Below are 16,404 nucleotides of genomic sequence, written 5' to 3' on the forward strand. Positions count from 1 at the left end.
TTAGCTCCCAGATTTTCTGGGTGACAGACAAGCATCCCAGAATTCCTGCGTCAATGTGATTAAAAATTTAGCGTACAGGTCTGGAAGTGTCGCTGACTTAAAGTGCAGCGCACGCGGGGCGACAGGAGGGCGTTTAATCTTCCTGCCCGGTCCCCTCGTGCCAAATTTATGTTTGGAGTCCACCAGTTTGTCAGGATGCCTTTTGTTATGTGTACAGAAGGCAGATTATAGAGATCAGATTTGGACATTTTTCAAATCCGACAGCGATCAGTCATCTGTCAGAAGTAAAACCCCCGGACGCGTACATCATTTTCCTCCCCTGACGATTTCTTTCTTTTATCACTGCATTGAAACCATGACAAGAGCTGTGATTTCAAATTTCCAATTCTCCTGTCTTCAGCTCCCTCCCCACATATCATCTTTCCTTCCATTTACAGCTCATTTAGTGGGGAAATAATAGCCCGTACCTTTGGGAATCTCCTCTTTTTCAGAGCCGGATTACTCCGCCACACGTGAAAGTCCACTTAAAGATTAGAGGGGAAAAAAATCCAACTTGCATGCAAGCATCGATTTGCGCAGGCCATGACAACTGGGGAACGAGCACCTTGGCAACCCCCTCGTCACCTTGTTTCCCATTAGACCACCCTGCTGCCTTTGCTGTTCAGACACCTCAAAATCTCGGCTTTAAGATAAAAGCACAAAATAGTGGAATTGTTCGTACAGGTCAATAAAACAAAGCATTTAACTTTGGCCTGTTTTTGACACATCATTGTTTAATACGAGCTCTAATGCTAATAGCTCCTCACAGGCTTAATAGTAGGATATTGAGAGGAACATAAACCACAGCCTGCATGCTGATCACAGGTAATAACATGGTTGACACCAGCTTGTATTGATAGAGACAGATATACTGTGTCTTTATCAAATATGGCAACAGTCTGTCTGGTATAGTTTATTTGATTTGATCTTTGCAAGTCGGAATCTTGTTAAAAATAACGACTGTGCAGCCCTTGAACACAAAGCAAACACACAGCTGAGGCACACGGGCTCCCCTGCTGTGGGTTAACGCCTCTATAACCCACTTTTACAGAAAGCCATTTCACCCTGGCCAATTTGCCCTCGTCGCATTTCACTTTTCCAGCCAGCTGTGCAGCAGCAGCACCGGTGCGGACCCAGACAGTCATGGTGAAATAACACAGTTTAGGCTGTCTGGACGGGACAGAGCTGCGACCTTTTGACCTACCCTGGAGGAATCCACACATGGTCACTGCTGCCAGTCAGAACTGACTTTGTAGGTCCAGAAGATCCAACAGAACTGCTTTTTTTTTTTTAGCCACAGACACATTTCAGCCGCGGCTCATAAAAAGGAAACGGAACATTTTATCATTCCACACATTATTTTCCCTCTGTGGGTTCTCATTAGCATATTTGCAGTAGGGAAATTAGTTTTTGAAAGTTCATCACGCTCCTCACAATGCAGACCCAAATAAATGCAGTCCTGTTTTACTTCACACACTCTTTTTAATTAAGTTGTGGACACGTAGGCGCTGTGTGAAGCGAGTTAATGCACGCGGCTCGCTTCTTCACAGGAAGACAGGTGATAAGACAAATTATGTCAGTGGAAAATAACTGGTAAAAACGAGTGTTTGAGCATTTCTATTTACCGTAATTTCTAGACTACAGAGCGCACCTGATTAAAAGCCGCATAATCTAATTTTAGAAAGAAAATCAATTTTGTACTTATACAAGCCGCACCGGATTTTAAGCCGCAGGTATCCCCCGTAGTAATATGAAAAATTAGAACATTCAGTACCGGTAGATGTTTTTATTACCGTAAGAGACGAGTCACTGACGAGTGACCAACAGACAGGTAAGAAACAACAGCCACTCTTTGCACTTGTATGTTTAAACAGAGGCCTTGAATCCAATTTTTATCACGTTAGGATTTTTTAACTTTTCTTTTAATTTAATCCGTTTAGCAATATAAACAAATATATTCTACCGGTAAATACTTTTTTTTCCTAACGGTGTCTGTAACGCAGCTACCTTGAAATATACGTTTGTATCAGCTACACACAAATTACGTTGTTTATGCTTTTTTACTCAAACAATGAACAATCTAAAACTCTGCTGCTCTTTGTGTGTTGACCCAGTCTTCCAGAACGTTTTCATGCTCGGGCCACCTGCGAGGTTTACGTCTAAAAGCTTTTGTCGTCTTTTTGCTTTGGATCAGTTCTTTATGCTGGCGTGCGCCAAGAAAAAAAACATAAATAAGCCGCACCGTAGAATAAGCTGCAGTGTTTAAAGTGTAGGAAAAAAGTAGCGGCTTATAGTCCGGAAATTACGGTAATTTTATTGACACTCGGTACAGGAGTGACAAAATATTTTTTTTTTTTTTTTTTAAAAGAGATGAGATAAAATATTAATTTGAGGACTGCACGTAAGGCCTCGCTTTTTTCTAGCAAGGAGTAACACACAAATACATTTCTAATTAGTCAATTTTTGGTGCACGCATTCTCTCAATTGGCCCAACAATGTGTAAGGCACAACAAAAGGTTATGACTTCTGAACTATTATGGGTCCTCCTCAAGGATTAGCTTCCAGCATGAAATATGGACGGTGGGATTCTTGTGGTAGACAGACCTTAATTTTATTGCCTGTTTAGATAGTAAAAGCCTTGATTGCATCGAGAAGCTGACAAGAAACATTTAAGTACTTGTACACTGAGATTACAAGGCATAAATGACAAAATGAGGCAGGTATAAAACCTACCACGTGTTAAACTAAGCTCAGCAGAGTCTGGCCTTGATTTTATTTGTAATTAATTATAATATGAAAGATGATTTTTCAAAATAAGGTACAGGAAGGTAAATGATAAGGCATTGTTGCACAGCTGTCATGTCTCCGTCCAGCATTATAAATGAGCCATTTTTACAAACTCTTTGAATCCACATAAGCTCTTTATACTGTTACTGTTTTCTCAAGCTGATCTAAGCCCCAGAGTAAAACGTGTCAGAGTGAAAATTACCAGCCATGTCCCAACCCTCGCCGACAGCTGTGGGCGGCTAAATTTAGACCGATATTAGCAGAGAGTGCCTAAATGCTTCTGCCAGGGAGAATCCGAGGGTTGATGTTGAGGTTGCAGGATCTGCAACCCGACAACTTCCTGTTTAAGGAATCCTTATCCGTTAGACGAGGACCTCCTCTTTTTAATGAGCACGGGATTGTGTCGCAGCTCAGCAGCGCAGACGCAGGAATAAACGTGTTCACGTCCCAAAGATTCACATCGGCTGGCGGTTTCTCACACATATTGAGCCATACGCTAAAGAGCTAATTAACAGCGGCCCTTAAAGCTTCTCTGACATCTTAATTAGATCTTAATGACATTTTAGTGGGCTGAGCTGAGCAACACGGATGAGGTAAAAATTGGTGCTGATATGAGGGGAAACGGGAGAGCGACTGGTGTCGCAGACGAGCGCTGAGCTTTGTTTACCACATATCGGGACATATTAGCTGTTAGAAGGGTTTGATTAATCCTGCTTCGCTCCATTGATCATTTCATTCCTTTTCATAGCCTGATTTAGGACCATGTGTATAAATATGCTATTAATAATTACTCTGATCCTATCTCCAGTGGAATACTTAATCGAATTTATAGCATTTATTCCTATGAACTTTCACTGTATTCACTTTAGAAATGCCTGGACCGAGCAGCACTGATACGAGGATAAATCGACGGCCGATCAGATAACATAATCTCCTTAGTTTTGTGTTTTGCACTGCAGATTCTGAGCGCACCAAGATTATGTTGCTAAATAGTTCATCAAGTGGGCAGAACTAGAAATGGACGCACCCCTGAAAATCAGCAGCCTGACAGGGAAAGCGATTGATTCACGTTTCAAAAGCAAATATTTATATCCCAGATTAGCCGTCACTCTGGGCTCAGCTGACCGATTTCCAGTTTAGAGCGGCCGTTAGGGGAGCGGGGATAAGAGGAGGAGGAAAAGCTGAGATTACATCAGAGAAAACACGGAGAAAAGGCTAAATAGGAATTTCGTCTGAAGCCCCTTGTGGGGAGGAGAGTGAGGACTAGACCATGTTGAAAGATCGGGCAGCGGGAGACGTATTATGGAGGGCGTTGTTTGCCATAGATACCACTCCGCGTGCGGCCGCATTCATCGTTTCCCAGCTACGCGCCTCATCGCTATTCTGCCCCTTCTGTCTAGCCTAAATCTGTCAGATTACAGCCACAAATACACGGGAACAACAACGATTTACAACCACCCCCTCGTCTCCCCGTGGCTCTCCTCAACAAAACCTCCAGCTGCTCATCTTTTTCTTCTTTATCTGTTTCCTTTGTGGGTAGACTTTGCATTTTATTTGCCTGTGAATGTCAATAAAAGGAGGGAAGAAAGGGGTGGCCTTTATTTAATAGGATGTAGAATTTGTTCCTACAGATCTGAGTGGATGGATCACAGATTTTTCCGCCCAGGGGGCTTTCAAATACTGTATCTAATTTCATATTCTGCCGCAACGCTGGAATTCATTTCAGGGCTACAGGTGCTAACCGGGGCTACCAGCGCTAGCTCGCATCATCGGTTTCTCCTTCCCTTCCGCGCAGCCTTCTGTCTGGTCGAGCGGCGACCTATTGTGGCTCGTCTGGCAGGGCTTTAACTGCCAGACAGCTTGTGCCACCCCTGGGCCTTTCACTGGTGGTGATGGGGAGCAAACGAGCTGCGCCGGGTCGCTCCGGCCCGCCGCCAGTCGGTCCCTGACTGACATCGCTGTCAGATGGGAGCGAGCATTCTGTCTCCATCTGAAGCAGCTAGAACTGATCTGATCCCCCTCATCACCAGACTTTATGTGTTGATCACGTCGTGGGTCATTTTAAGCCTTGGCTTTGTGTTTTCCAGGTTCACAGACGCCGACACCATCGTGATGGGGGACGTGACGTACGGCGCCTGCTGCGTGGACGACTTCACCGCCAGAGCCCTGGGAGCCGACTTCATGGTCCACTATGGCCACAGTTGTCTCGGTGAGTGTCCTTTAAGTCGTGAGATGTGAATGAGAAACGGACTTGGAGGAGCCCAGTTTGAAGCTGTTGCTCTGGAACACACAGCAGACCTTTGGAGCCTGGACAGCATATTTACAGGGCGGATCAATGGAGGACATGCATTAGGGTCGCACTTTGGAAAGCTCGCGCAGCTCTTGAGAACGTCCGCCCCACCCGTCTGCTAGAACATGAGAGGAAATGCTAAATCAATAGTTCTGATGCATCTCTGGCAGAACGGCCTCACTTCTCCCAAATACCAGCACCGACCAACAGAATTTTAATACTTTTAACAAGCTGGTTTCTTTGTCTGTGCGTCTCCTGCACAAGTTTGAACTCGGAGGAAGCTGAAGGAGATTTGACATAATCGTGGCTGAGGATTCCATTCTGAAGAGATTTAATTTTAAATCCACTAATGGTTGTATGTTCCTGACCTTTAGCGCTCTGGCACGGGAACATCAGTGGGTGACGAACCGGCAGGAGATTAAAGGAACTCCACGTGCGTCCACGTGCACTGTCATGTCCTCTTTCATGTCCTTTCATACTCAAAAGGATGTCAGCATCTTTAGAAATCTTTTTGCTTTTTCAGCGTCAATACATGTTGGACTTTTATAGGACATTGTTATTATTTATGCTTTATATATATATATATTATATATATATATATATATAATATATATATATATATATATAATATATATATATATATGTATATATATGTATATATATATATGTATATGTACATATATATGTATGTATATATATATAATTCCAGCGTTGCGGCAGAATATGAAATTAGATACAGTATTTGAAAGCCCCCTGGGCGGAAAAATCTGTGATCCATCCACTCAGATCTGTAGGAACAAATTCTACATCCTATTAAATAAAGGCCACCTCTTTCTTCCCTCCTTTTATATATATATATATATATATATATATCTGATGTGTGTATATATATATGTATGTATATGTGTATATATATATATATGTATATATGTATATGTATATATATATATTAAATGTTTGGCCTTCATCAAAGCAAGTTGGGCAAATTGACAATGCAAAAAGCAATCATTGTTTTCATTTATTCCACAATCTTTAATAAAATGTGTGACAGGAGTTCTATCTCCACTTAGCACACAGGCCTATGTTGTTAATATTTATTGAAGATTTTATATCAAGAACATTGCAGCTTAGCTTTCAAAATAACACTCCAAAAGCAACAAAGAGAAACCCAAACTGCGGCGCTGTAAATAACGCTGCGTGTGTGTTTACATGGGTGGCAGCAAGCAGCTTGTCTCGCTGACCCTGGCTCAGAAACACAGGCTGAAATCACTGACGGTCGAGCGAGTCCCGTCCTTCTCATCGCCCGGGGGCCCTAATTGCCGCCGCCACTCGGGCTATCGCGCTAATGTAAACGCTGATCAATGTTGCTTCGTAATGCCCTTTGTGGTTTGGCCACGGATCAAGCGAACAGCTGTTTTTCCTTTAACTCCTTCCACTCCTAACAGAACTTGAACCCACGGCGTTTTAAACTCAACATGTGGCCTGTGGCAGAACCACCTTTACAAACCCCCCCGCCGGCTTCCCTCTCTACCCATTAATCACTGCTTCTGCCAGTTAATTGACAGCCGGGCCCCCACACCGCCACCCCCCCACACACACGCAGAGTATCCAATTACTTTCACCACTCTTCCTTTTACTGCCCTTTATTATGTAGTACATTATTAGCTCACCTGCTGCCGCCCCCCCCATCCAGCAGCCGTATTGCATTTCCCCCCAGCCTACTGTCACAAGAATTTCTAATTTTGCCTTCTTACATTCTGTCTCCTTCCTTCTCCACGCTCTCCGTGCTCGCTGCTGCTCACTTCTTCCCAGTGTTGCAGGATTCTGCCCCCACAGTTGTCATCGAAAAATAGTCCCCGCTGTCCTCTTCGTCAAATTCGAAGTCATCGGGAAGACTTATTCCTGTGATCATCACTACTCACCTTTCCCCTCATTTCCTTCTTCTGCTTTTTCCGGTGGCTAAGTCGCTGCGTCTCCAGCTGCCTCAGCTGCGTAGTAAATTGAGTGTGAAATTAATGGCATTAATAGCATTCGCACGTGTCCCTCTGCTTCTCAATAATTTAAACCTTTGCATCCACTTCTCCTCCCTGAGACTTTAGTTCAAACTGGCCGCATAAAACTTTATGTGCGTCTGTATGTGTGTGCAACATGTTTCAGGCACCATTATCTTTATAACAATGGGACTCTCTCATCTTTGGGTCTCTGCAGTCCCCATCGATTCCACAGAAGGCATCAAGATGCTCTACGTGTTCGTGGACATCCAGGTGGACAACGCACACTTCCTGGACACGGTCAAGTTCAACTTCACTACAGGACAGTCGATGGCACTGGTCAGCACGGTCCAGTTCGCAGCGGCGCTGCAGGTGATCGTGTTGTTTCAGAGCCGGCTAAATGAACTGAGGCCTAACCCTCCTGTACATTTCTACTGCACGCTTTCAGTCCATGTTTAGGCTCAGCTCCCGTGTGGGTTTCAGCATTTATTTTAGATATGAAAGCAGATTTGATCTCACAAGGCTTCTCGGTTCAGCGTCGTACACATGCGTGCTCCTTACATAAGCAGCGGCGGCTCTGCAGCATTAAGCATGTACATTTTTATTTTTTATTTTTATTGGGCCGGTTGCTGTTCTATAATACATTCTGATGCTTTCACCACGTCAGAACAACACGGTTGTTCACTCATGCAGCTGCTGTTATTTTTATGCTGCACTCACCTCATGTGGGTCACCTTTCATGTTGCTGCGTTCGAGTGCACCCGTATGCGTGTGCGCTTATAAATATGATATAAATCTCTGCGCATAGGCTTGCAGAGGTCAGATTGCATGGGCGAGAGACGCGGAGAGTTCACCCGTTCCCCCTACAGACTGGTCTTAAATTAGCCTCAGAACGTTGAGCTGACCGGTTCACCACCTCGTCACACAAGCGTCTCCATTAGAAACTCTGCTGCTCCATTCAGGACTAAAGTGCACGTTTTCTATTTCAACTCTTCTGACCTTTTGTTACATTTTGATCTCACTGTCAATCGCGTTTCTTCGCCACTGCATGAAAATTTAGTAGATTTAGTAGATTCTGTCCCGATTGCCTTTGTGCCTCTGCGTCTTCCTGCTTGCCTTCCTATAAAGACAGAGATCAGGGGGATTTCTCTTAAGTACACATGTTTTATAGAAGAAATGGGGCTAACTGTGTCTGCAGAGCTCCAGACTCCCCCACACCTTTAAAACACAAAGGCCCCCCGGGACACTGACACCAATAAACGTCTGTACACCACTTAGAGATATAAAATAGACATGGCTCACGCCTCCTGATGCAGGTTTAACCTTTTCAGGTTTAAGCTTTATAATCTGGCCACCAGCATTTTTTTTGACTGAATCGATAGCGATGTAGCCACCAGCATGCTAACAAACAAAACTCAAACGTCAATATTTATACTTTATTCATTTTCTTCCCATTTTAAAGCAAGTAAAACTATTTTATGAAGGATTTAAATGTCAAATTAATAAGAAGTCTCTTAAAATTTTCAGAAGATTAATCCTAACCCCCCCACCATGCATAATAACATCTTTAATAGAGATTTAACAGGCCATTAAGAAAAGTGAAGCTACATTTTATGGATGTGCAATCACGATAATGATGAAGGAAAAAGTTCTGATCGCAGTTTAATGGTGGAAATGGCAGAAGATTAAAGTCAAAAGCAGATTGAAACTCTTTTTGGTTTGGTTTTGGCACATCTTGCAGCAGTTGTACAAACAAACGGATTCTTCATCGCGCTCACGATTCCTCTCTGCCTCCTTCCTTACTGCAGGCTGTGAGCGCCGCTCTCACCGCAGAATACGACGTGCTGGTCCCGCAGTGTCGACCTCTGTCGCCAGGAGAGATTTTGGGTTGCACCTCTCCGCGTTTGGACCGCCGAGTTGACGCCATCATGTGAGAACGCTCGTCCTCTCCCTGCCCCTCTTTGCTCCTGCTCATTTAAAGAGAAACAGGCCACCAGGCACCACCCAGCCTTCCCCCTTCCCGACCTGTCTGTCCTCCGCCGCCGTAATTAGCCCTGAACTTGTTACGCTCATCGACGTGAGGAATTGTCGTTATGACGATATGTCACCCCGCATCAAGCGACAGTAGCCATGATGTGGGGGAATGATTAGCAATCGATCTGGTTGATTATTTGAAGTCAGACAGCCTGTCAACAGCCTGTCAAAGCAGCGAGACAGTGCAGTGAGGTGTCTAATTACAGATTGTTAGCGTGCTGTCACCCATTTCCGTTTGTGTTGTTATTTTCTGCTTTATTCTCCTGGAAAACAATCTCTGAAGCTTCGTGTGTCCCGGGAGACTCTCTACACTGCTTTTACATTAACACAGACACCGTTGAAGACTCATTAAACCAGCTCGTCGGCATGATGAGGCCGGTGCTACAGCAGAGTAGCAGATCAGGCACAGCCGCCCGTGTCTGTAGGAACTACAGTGGAGCGGATCTCAACACCAAGCTGATTGAAGTAATTCCCCTGGTATGATGATCAGGAGGTGCATCACCAGGTTAAAACTGATCCACGTAGATCAGTGGTCAGACCCCTCAGTGCAGGGGATTAAAATGTCTGCAGAAGGACATGTGCCACTGTGTGCACAAGGCAGGCCCTTTTGGAGGGAAATGCAAATGCACTCATGTAAATGCATGTTTTTGTGCATGTGATAGAAGGAGAAGGTTGAGGACGTGCTTCACTTGCTAATCTCCTGTGTTTCCTTTGATGTTTAAAGGTTTTTTTTGGGCGCGGAGGGGGTGACGTGAAAGAGAATCGATTAGGCTGCCTGAGAGTTGGCACTTTTCTCTCTTTCTTTCACTTTCTCCGTCTCTCAGGGCGACGCGCGCTCAATACAAATGAGTCGCACGCGGGCGTGGCTGGAATTTTACTCCGTCTTTGAATCAGAAACGCAAATGGCCCAAAAAAACATCCTTCATGCTCCAGCCGTAACCTCAGTAGCAGGAAAACGCAGCCATTTTAGAGCTTTTTTTTTACAGTTTAATGGTAGGCGTCTGTGTGATTGTGAAAGATAGCAAAAAATAGTTGAAAGAAATGAAAATTTGAAGTAGAAAGTGGCTAATATTAATAAAGCAAAGAGGATGAAGACTCTTATGTCTGAATTCAGCCTAGTGCCACTGAGGTTGTGGATGCTGCGTTTGCTTTATTCTTGCTCTTCTGTCAAGGTTTTGAACCAAGGCTGTCTTCTTTATCCACTATTGCACTAGCTCCATCTGCTATTAGCCGCGGCTAAAGTCACAGCTAAGTCTGGCTATTGTGCAAGAGGCAGCAAGAACGTGAGTATTTAACAAGCTGCTCATGTCGCGACGCTGCCGGTGGTATTAGCCTCGATACGGTGATGATACTCAGTAATAGCTGTCATTCTTTGCAAAGATGTAAACTGAAGGCAGGCACAGATTCATGATCCTCTGAGCTTTAGAACACGTCAACCTCCCGCTAAATTTACCAACTTCAGAACAGAACACGCGTCTTTCCTGCCTGCTGAGTATCAGACTGGAATTAGCATCATTGAGAAGTTCCGAACAGCTGTTCCAGCGATTATTAGCTGTCACCCTGGCAACGGGAAGATCAGTGTGTCTGCTTTGCTACATTTTTTTTCTCCTGGCTGCAGCTTCTCAGCCCTGCAGAAACGTGGCTACCTTTTGTAAACGTCTTTCAGATGACCTCAAATTCCTTAATTGTTTAAATTTTAGACAATATATAACAATAAGCAATATGTGATGATGTCCATCTGCTTTCAAAGGGTAAACTGAAATTTACCACTCAGCTTTGTGCCCCACTGGAGTTAAATTTATTCCAACTTTTCAGTTGAAGACTTTTTTTTCAGGTTAGGGTCTGACCTGTTAGGAAATTAGGAAAGGGGAGCAATATCCAGCTATTTACCTTAGCTTTGAGCTTTTTCTGCGAGGTGAAGGAGCTGTGATCTGTAAGACCTTGAGTCGCAGCTCGGGGCTTTAGAAATCTGAAAAGCACACTGAAAAATGCTCTTTGTAATGATCGACACCCCATTTCTACCAGCCGCCCTTTCACCACATCAGTCGCAAAAGAGCAGTATAAAGATGTAAGGTAATGGATGGGAATGCAAAGATGTGCCACATTAGCATTTAAAGCAGATGGCTTTTAAAAGAACGGGAGAAAATGGACGATTATGGTATGGAAACAGAATCGTAACGTTCACAAAGTGCCGTTGATGGTGGCTGGAGTGTTAATGTCTTCTTGTTTGAACCGAGAACACGGTGATAGGAGGGCTTTCAGCTGCTTTACTCCGTCCCTCCCCAGGTAGTCTCGGTGGTTAAAGGCTCACCTCCTGCTCCAAAAGCTGCTCTGTTGCAGTCTAATTGCAGGCGCTGTCTTATTTAGGCCTACAGGGACCCTTTAGTGGGGGATCCTGAACTGTGCTCCCTCACATTGCAGCAGGAGCCTCCTCAAACTGACCCCCGCAAGGGGCTTTTTATCAACTGTCGCCACTACGAGCCTTTATGCACTCTAGCTTTGCAAACCTGTCTGTACTGTGGTCCCAACACGGACCCCAGGTTAATGGAAGGGGCGTCCATTCTCTGAGAACAGCCCAGTGCCGTCGTCGGAGTCAGAAACGCCACTAGAGGAGGCAGGAAACAGACCCCACCGTTTGGTCCTTTTGGTTGGGTTTTCTTTAAAAGACAGCTGGAAGGAGGGCTGGACGAGGAGATAAGCCAGAGTTTCTGATCGCAGTGCATTTTATTTAAATCGCCTAATGCTTTGAATGCTTTGATGTGTGTCCGCAGATACCTGGGAGATGGAAGATTTCACCTGGAGTCAATTATGATCGCTAACCCGGAGATTCCTGCCTACAGGTATCGTCAAACTAAATGGCAGGTTGTCTTCCGCAGTGTTCTTCCAGCCCCGCGCCTTTCACATCAAAAATTCACTGGCGGCCGCAGTCGGTTATCTCGTCAGCAGCGCCGCGATAAGATCGCGCGAGCTCCGCTTTGATGAGGCGGCGTTTGTATTCGGAGCGATGCAGCCCTGTTCTACCAGTACGTGGCGCCAAACAGATCACAGGTTGCTCTCATAAACAAGATCCTAATCTCATCGTAAAGCTCTTGTACCACAGAAAAGGAGATTAGATGTTGAGAAATGCGCTAACTTCTGCTGCACCTGATAACTTTCAACTGGCGCTTTTATCTTTTGTGGCGTTTCTGTCTCAAAGTTAAAATGAGGTAACAGGTTTAATAGATTTCAAAGAGGGGTAATTAAGCTGGAATTAGTATATTATTTTAACGTACTTTTGAGCACTGGTTTGGTCAAAGTTGCTGGAAAATGTTGGGATAACAATGGGATTAAAAATGGTCCTAAAGCTGACTGGACCGTGTTTCCTGACAGATACGACCCGTACAGTAAAGTGTTCACCAGGGAGTACTACGACCACGACGCCATGCGCGCTCTGAGGCTGAAAGCTATCGACCAGGCTCGACTGGCCCAGACGTGGGGCCTGATCTTGGGCACGCTGGGCCGGCAGGGCAGCCCCAAAGTCCTGGAGGTAAATTTGCATCTGCATCCGGGCTTTTTCACGCCCTGAGACTCCACCATATTTACAACAATTACACACCTCTCGAAGCTTCGGGACGCTCTTATTTTGAAGCCGATTAAAACAGACGTGTTCGGCATTTCCCCGCCACAAACAGAATAAATAAGTAATTGGAAGAAACAAATAAACAGTTGCCGCTAATTATCAGTATGAATCCAGGCTTAGATAATTAAATTACGTACTATATTTTTAAATGGAAAGTCCCCACGTCGTGTGTGTGCCGCGCAGCCGTACCCACTCTGAGTGAGGATTAAGTCATTTGTAAGACGGCGCGAGTGCACGCTCTGTTAAGTGTGGACACTTGTGAGAAACTGTTTGCAAGTCCGAGTTGTTATCCATTAGCAGCGCACACACGGGCCTGCGGAGGGTTATTATTCGATGGACTGACGAGCCCCATGTGGGCACGCCTGACCCCCAGCCACTCCCCGCTTTCCCTGTTCTCATGACCTTTCACCTGCTTTTCTCATGCTAACAGCATTTCTGGTCTATATGTGGTTTTATTACAAAAAGGTAACGCAACATTGCTCGAAATTTCCCCATTTTGCCATGGCCATAAATTTGAGAATGACACATTCTGCAGTCTTCTGTAGAGAGTCGAAGGTATAAAGGTGGGTCAGCCTCTCACATCAAGGAGCAGAACTGTCTCTGACGTGTCTCATAATGGGAATACAAGTGTGTGTGTGTGTGTGGGGGGGGGGGGGGGCATTAACAAACTGACCCTGACTTAAAGCCGCGTCGTTCACCTTTCTCTCCGCAGCACTTAGAATCCAGGCTGCAGTCTCTGGGCAAGTCCTTCACCCGAGTGCTCCTGTCAGAGATTTTCCCCAGCAAACTGGATCTGATGCCAGACGTTGACGCGTGAGTATGTTCATCTGTCGCTCCGTCCGTCCGTCCGTCCGTCCAGCGAAACACAAACTTGCATCTGGAACAATGAAAAATCCATATTGATTCAAGCGCATTGACAAACTAACACGCCTTTGTTGCAATCAGCGATATTTCCGAAGCGCTCCCGTCTTTCACGAGTCAGCGAAATCTGCGACGAGAGCTAATTATCAGTCAATACGATTTCCTCAGTCCTGTAACACACTGAATGATTTATTTTTTCGACTGCTCACTTCCATTTGGTCATTTATTTTTTGTATTTTAGTCTTTTTCGTACCTGCCTCTGATGCACTGAAGGATCTTGTCCTTGGATCTTTTCTTAATAATATAAATGAAATAACATTTTAGGCTATAATGAAGCTTGAGTCTTTTATCCAGAAGGAGAGAGGTGAAGTTGCGCAAGGGGTTAGTGACACACACAGACACTCTCCCTCTGATTGGCCTCCCACTGTAGAGTAATAAGAGGTGTGATATGTGAGGGAGGAGTGGGTGAGAGAAGGACAGAAGGTCCGGGAGAGATTGAGAGCGAGCTGGAGAGATGCAGAGGTAGCTGAGTGGGATGGGTTTTTTTCCCTCTTCTCTTCAGGCTGAAATACCAATGCAACTCCAAAATTATGTAAGTCGGGCACGATTCATCCAACCCAACCAAAACAAAGCTGCAGACCAGACCTGAATGTATGTTTGTGTAAAGGAAACAGGCCTCTTGTGACAGCTGGAAATCCGACAGGAGCGCTCGATTTCATTTGATAAGCAGTTTGTGTAGGTTTCAGGATGACGACTTGGTGAAGAATATGTTTAAATAAAGCCCAGCATTAGCTTTTTTAAAAAGAATTACAGCTATTTCTGCACATACGGCTCCATTCTCAGAGGCCCAGGAGTAATTGGACGATTAACCGTCACGTCATTTAATGGCCAGCTGTGGTCTATTCCCTCATTATTCCCTGACTATTCAGGCTGATAAAGGTCCTGCAAACCAAAGGAGGATGTCCAATCACAGCCTGGTATAAAAGTCTGTATCAAATCTTGAAGAAGCCTTTTTTAAAGGAGCAAACTGTGGCCGTCGGGTTCTGCTGTGGGTGGCGGTGGGTTTTATTTCATTTAATAAATCATTTAATTCCTAAATTAATGAAACTGTTGATGATTATACATGTGCATGGCCGATTAAGGCCAACATTTATACATTTGCACTATTCATTAAAAGCTAAATCTTTGGAAAAGTCACTTCATCCTTCATTTAAACTGGCCAAAATAAATGTGCAAAACAAAAGCTAGAACAAGAACTGGCTGATTCGTTATGTTCAGACCTTTAATCCTTGTTTATTGATGCAGACTCAGAAATAGCCCAACTGTGAGGTCATTAAAGGGAGCTCTGACTCCCTCACAACAGTGTTTGGATCATTTGTCATAACTACGTCGGCCTCTGGATCTCCTTGGCCTCTCTATATATATTTTTCAGCTGCTTTTTATTTTAAAAAAAATCTCTGCAGAAAATTCTGCAGCAGTCAAGAAAGGGAGCAAACAAGGCGGCAGGATGAAGCAGCGACGAGGCTGCTCGAGGATGCATTAGCCCTCCCTCAGGCTCTCTGTCATCAGACACACACATATGAAGAAAACGAGCCATTAGCATATGCTCTTAAGTGTGTAATTAGGCTGTCCCTAAGCAGATTTTAAACTCTACAGATATCACTCCGCCACACACACACACACACACACACACACACCACACACACACACACACACACACACACACACACACACACACACACACACACTCCTCTCTGCTGGGCTGCAAAAGCAAAACAGCCTTCTATTATCTGACTGCCATTCATTAATTGAAATGAAAGTACTTGTTTAATTCAGCTAAGATGTGCGTTTCAGCCGTTTTCTCTGTCCCGCCGCTCGGGGAAGTTAAACGCCCCGGCTTTTCAAGCTCCCCGAGCGTAGCCGCGGAGGAGCCATGCAGGTGGAGGTCCTCCTAACAGTGTCAGAGGTGTAATGGGCCGCGGCAGGAAACGCTGCGCGCCAGGACTGGAGCTCACGGTGCATAATTTAAAATGCCACAGTCCCCAAGAGGCCGGCATTCCGCTTCTCTAATCCACTGACGTCTTTGTGTTTAAGCAACTCTGCTTTCTACTACAAAAGCAGAGACTTCAGTTCATCTTTGTTTCTGAATAAATGCGAGGGAGGCTCCACGCCCCCTCCTCCGACTCTGTTTTGGTTTCACTGCACTGCATCATATCATCCGTGCAGACTGGATTCACGGTCCAACAAAGCCTGGAAGTAGAGGCTCCGCTATTGCTAATGCTAACGCCACAGATGACACCATGTATCATTCAGCATTAGCAGATCTTCCGCGTGCCGATCAGCTAGCGGCTCCTTAGAGGGGATCCTCGCTGCTTTACTTTCATGCTCTTTGTCTGACTTTCCTCCCAGACCCTGGTTTCAAAGCCAGCCCCGAGGATTTAGCTGAGGAGTCTCGGTCTGCGTATTAATCAGCCTTCCCTTTTAAACCCCTCCCAGTGTTCTTTTAAGCTCATTACGCACGTACAGACACATACAGCCGAATGTGAACCGGAGCAGTTTCGCTCCATTTGCATTGTGTTTGACAAAGTTGCACTAGCTCGCTCAAAGGTCAAATTATTGACTTTTTTTCTTTCAACTCGGCAAGCCTAAAGAGATCTCAACGCAAATATCTGACTCAGGAAATTAGGAAGGGTGAATTAAATTTCAGGAGGGGGTGGGGGGGTACTGATGGAAAGCACTGGTGACAGGAAGCAGCGTGGAGCAGCTCCGCCGTGGAGAAAAGT

At 45.0% G+C, this 16,404-nt stretch overlaps 1 protein-coding gene across 2 annotated transcripts in view; it reads left to right on the top strand.

Moving 5' to 3' along the window:
- dph1 (diphthamide biosynthesis 1) overlaps positions 1 to 16,404 on the top strand; it is a 34,525-nt gene that overhangs the window by 13,675 nt on the left and 4,446 nt on the right. For both annotated transcript variants that reach the window (XM_057049253.1, XM_057049252.1), the window contains exons 5-10: positions 4,914 to 5,035; positions 7,325 to 7,479; positions 8,916 to 9,037; positions 11,913 to 11,981; positions 12,511 to 12,667; positions 13,473 to 13,573. In XM_057049253.1, coding sequence (XP_056905233.1) covers positions 4,914 to 5,035; positions 7,325 to 7,479; positions 8,916 to 9,037; positions 11,913 to 11,981; positions 12,511 to 12,667; positions 13,473 to 13,573 — 726 coding nt within the window. The remainder of the gene's footprint in view (positions 1 to 4,913; positions 5,036 to 7,324; positions 7,480 to 8,915; positions 9,038 to 11,912; positions 11,982 to 12,510; positions 12,668 to 13,472; positions 13,574 to 16,404) is intronic.

This window comes from Takifugu flavidus, chromosome 12, assembly GCF_003711565.1.
Source record: "Takifugu flavidus isolate HTHZ2018 chromosome 12, ASM371156v2, whole genome shotgun sequence".
Taxonomy (NCBI): Eukaryota; Metazoa; Chordata; class Actinopteri; order Tetraodontiformes; family Tetraodontidae; genus Takifugu; species Takifugu flavidus.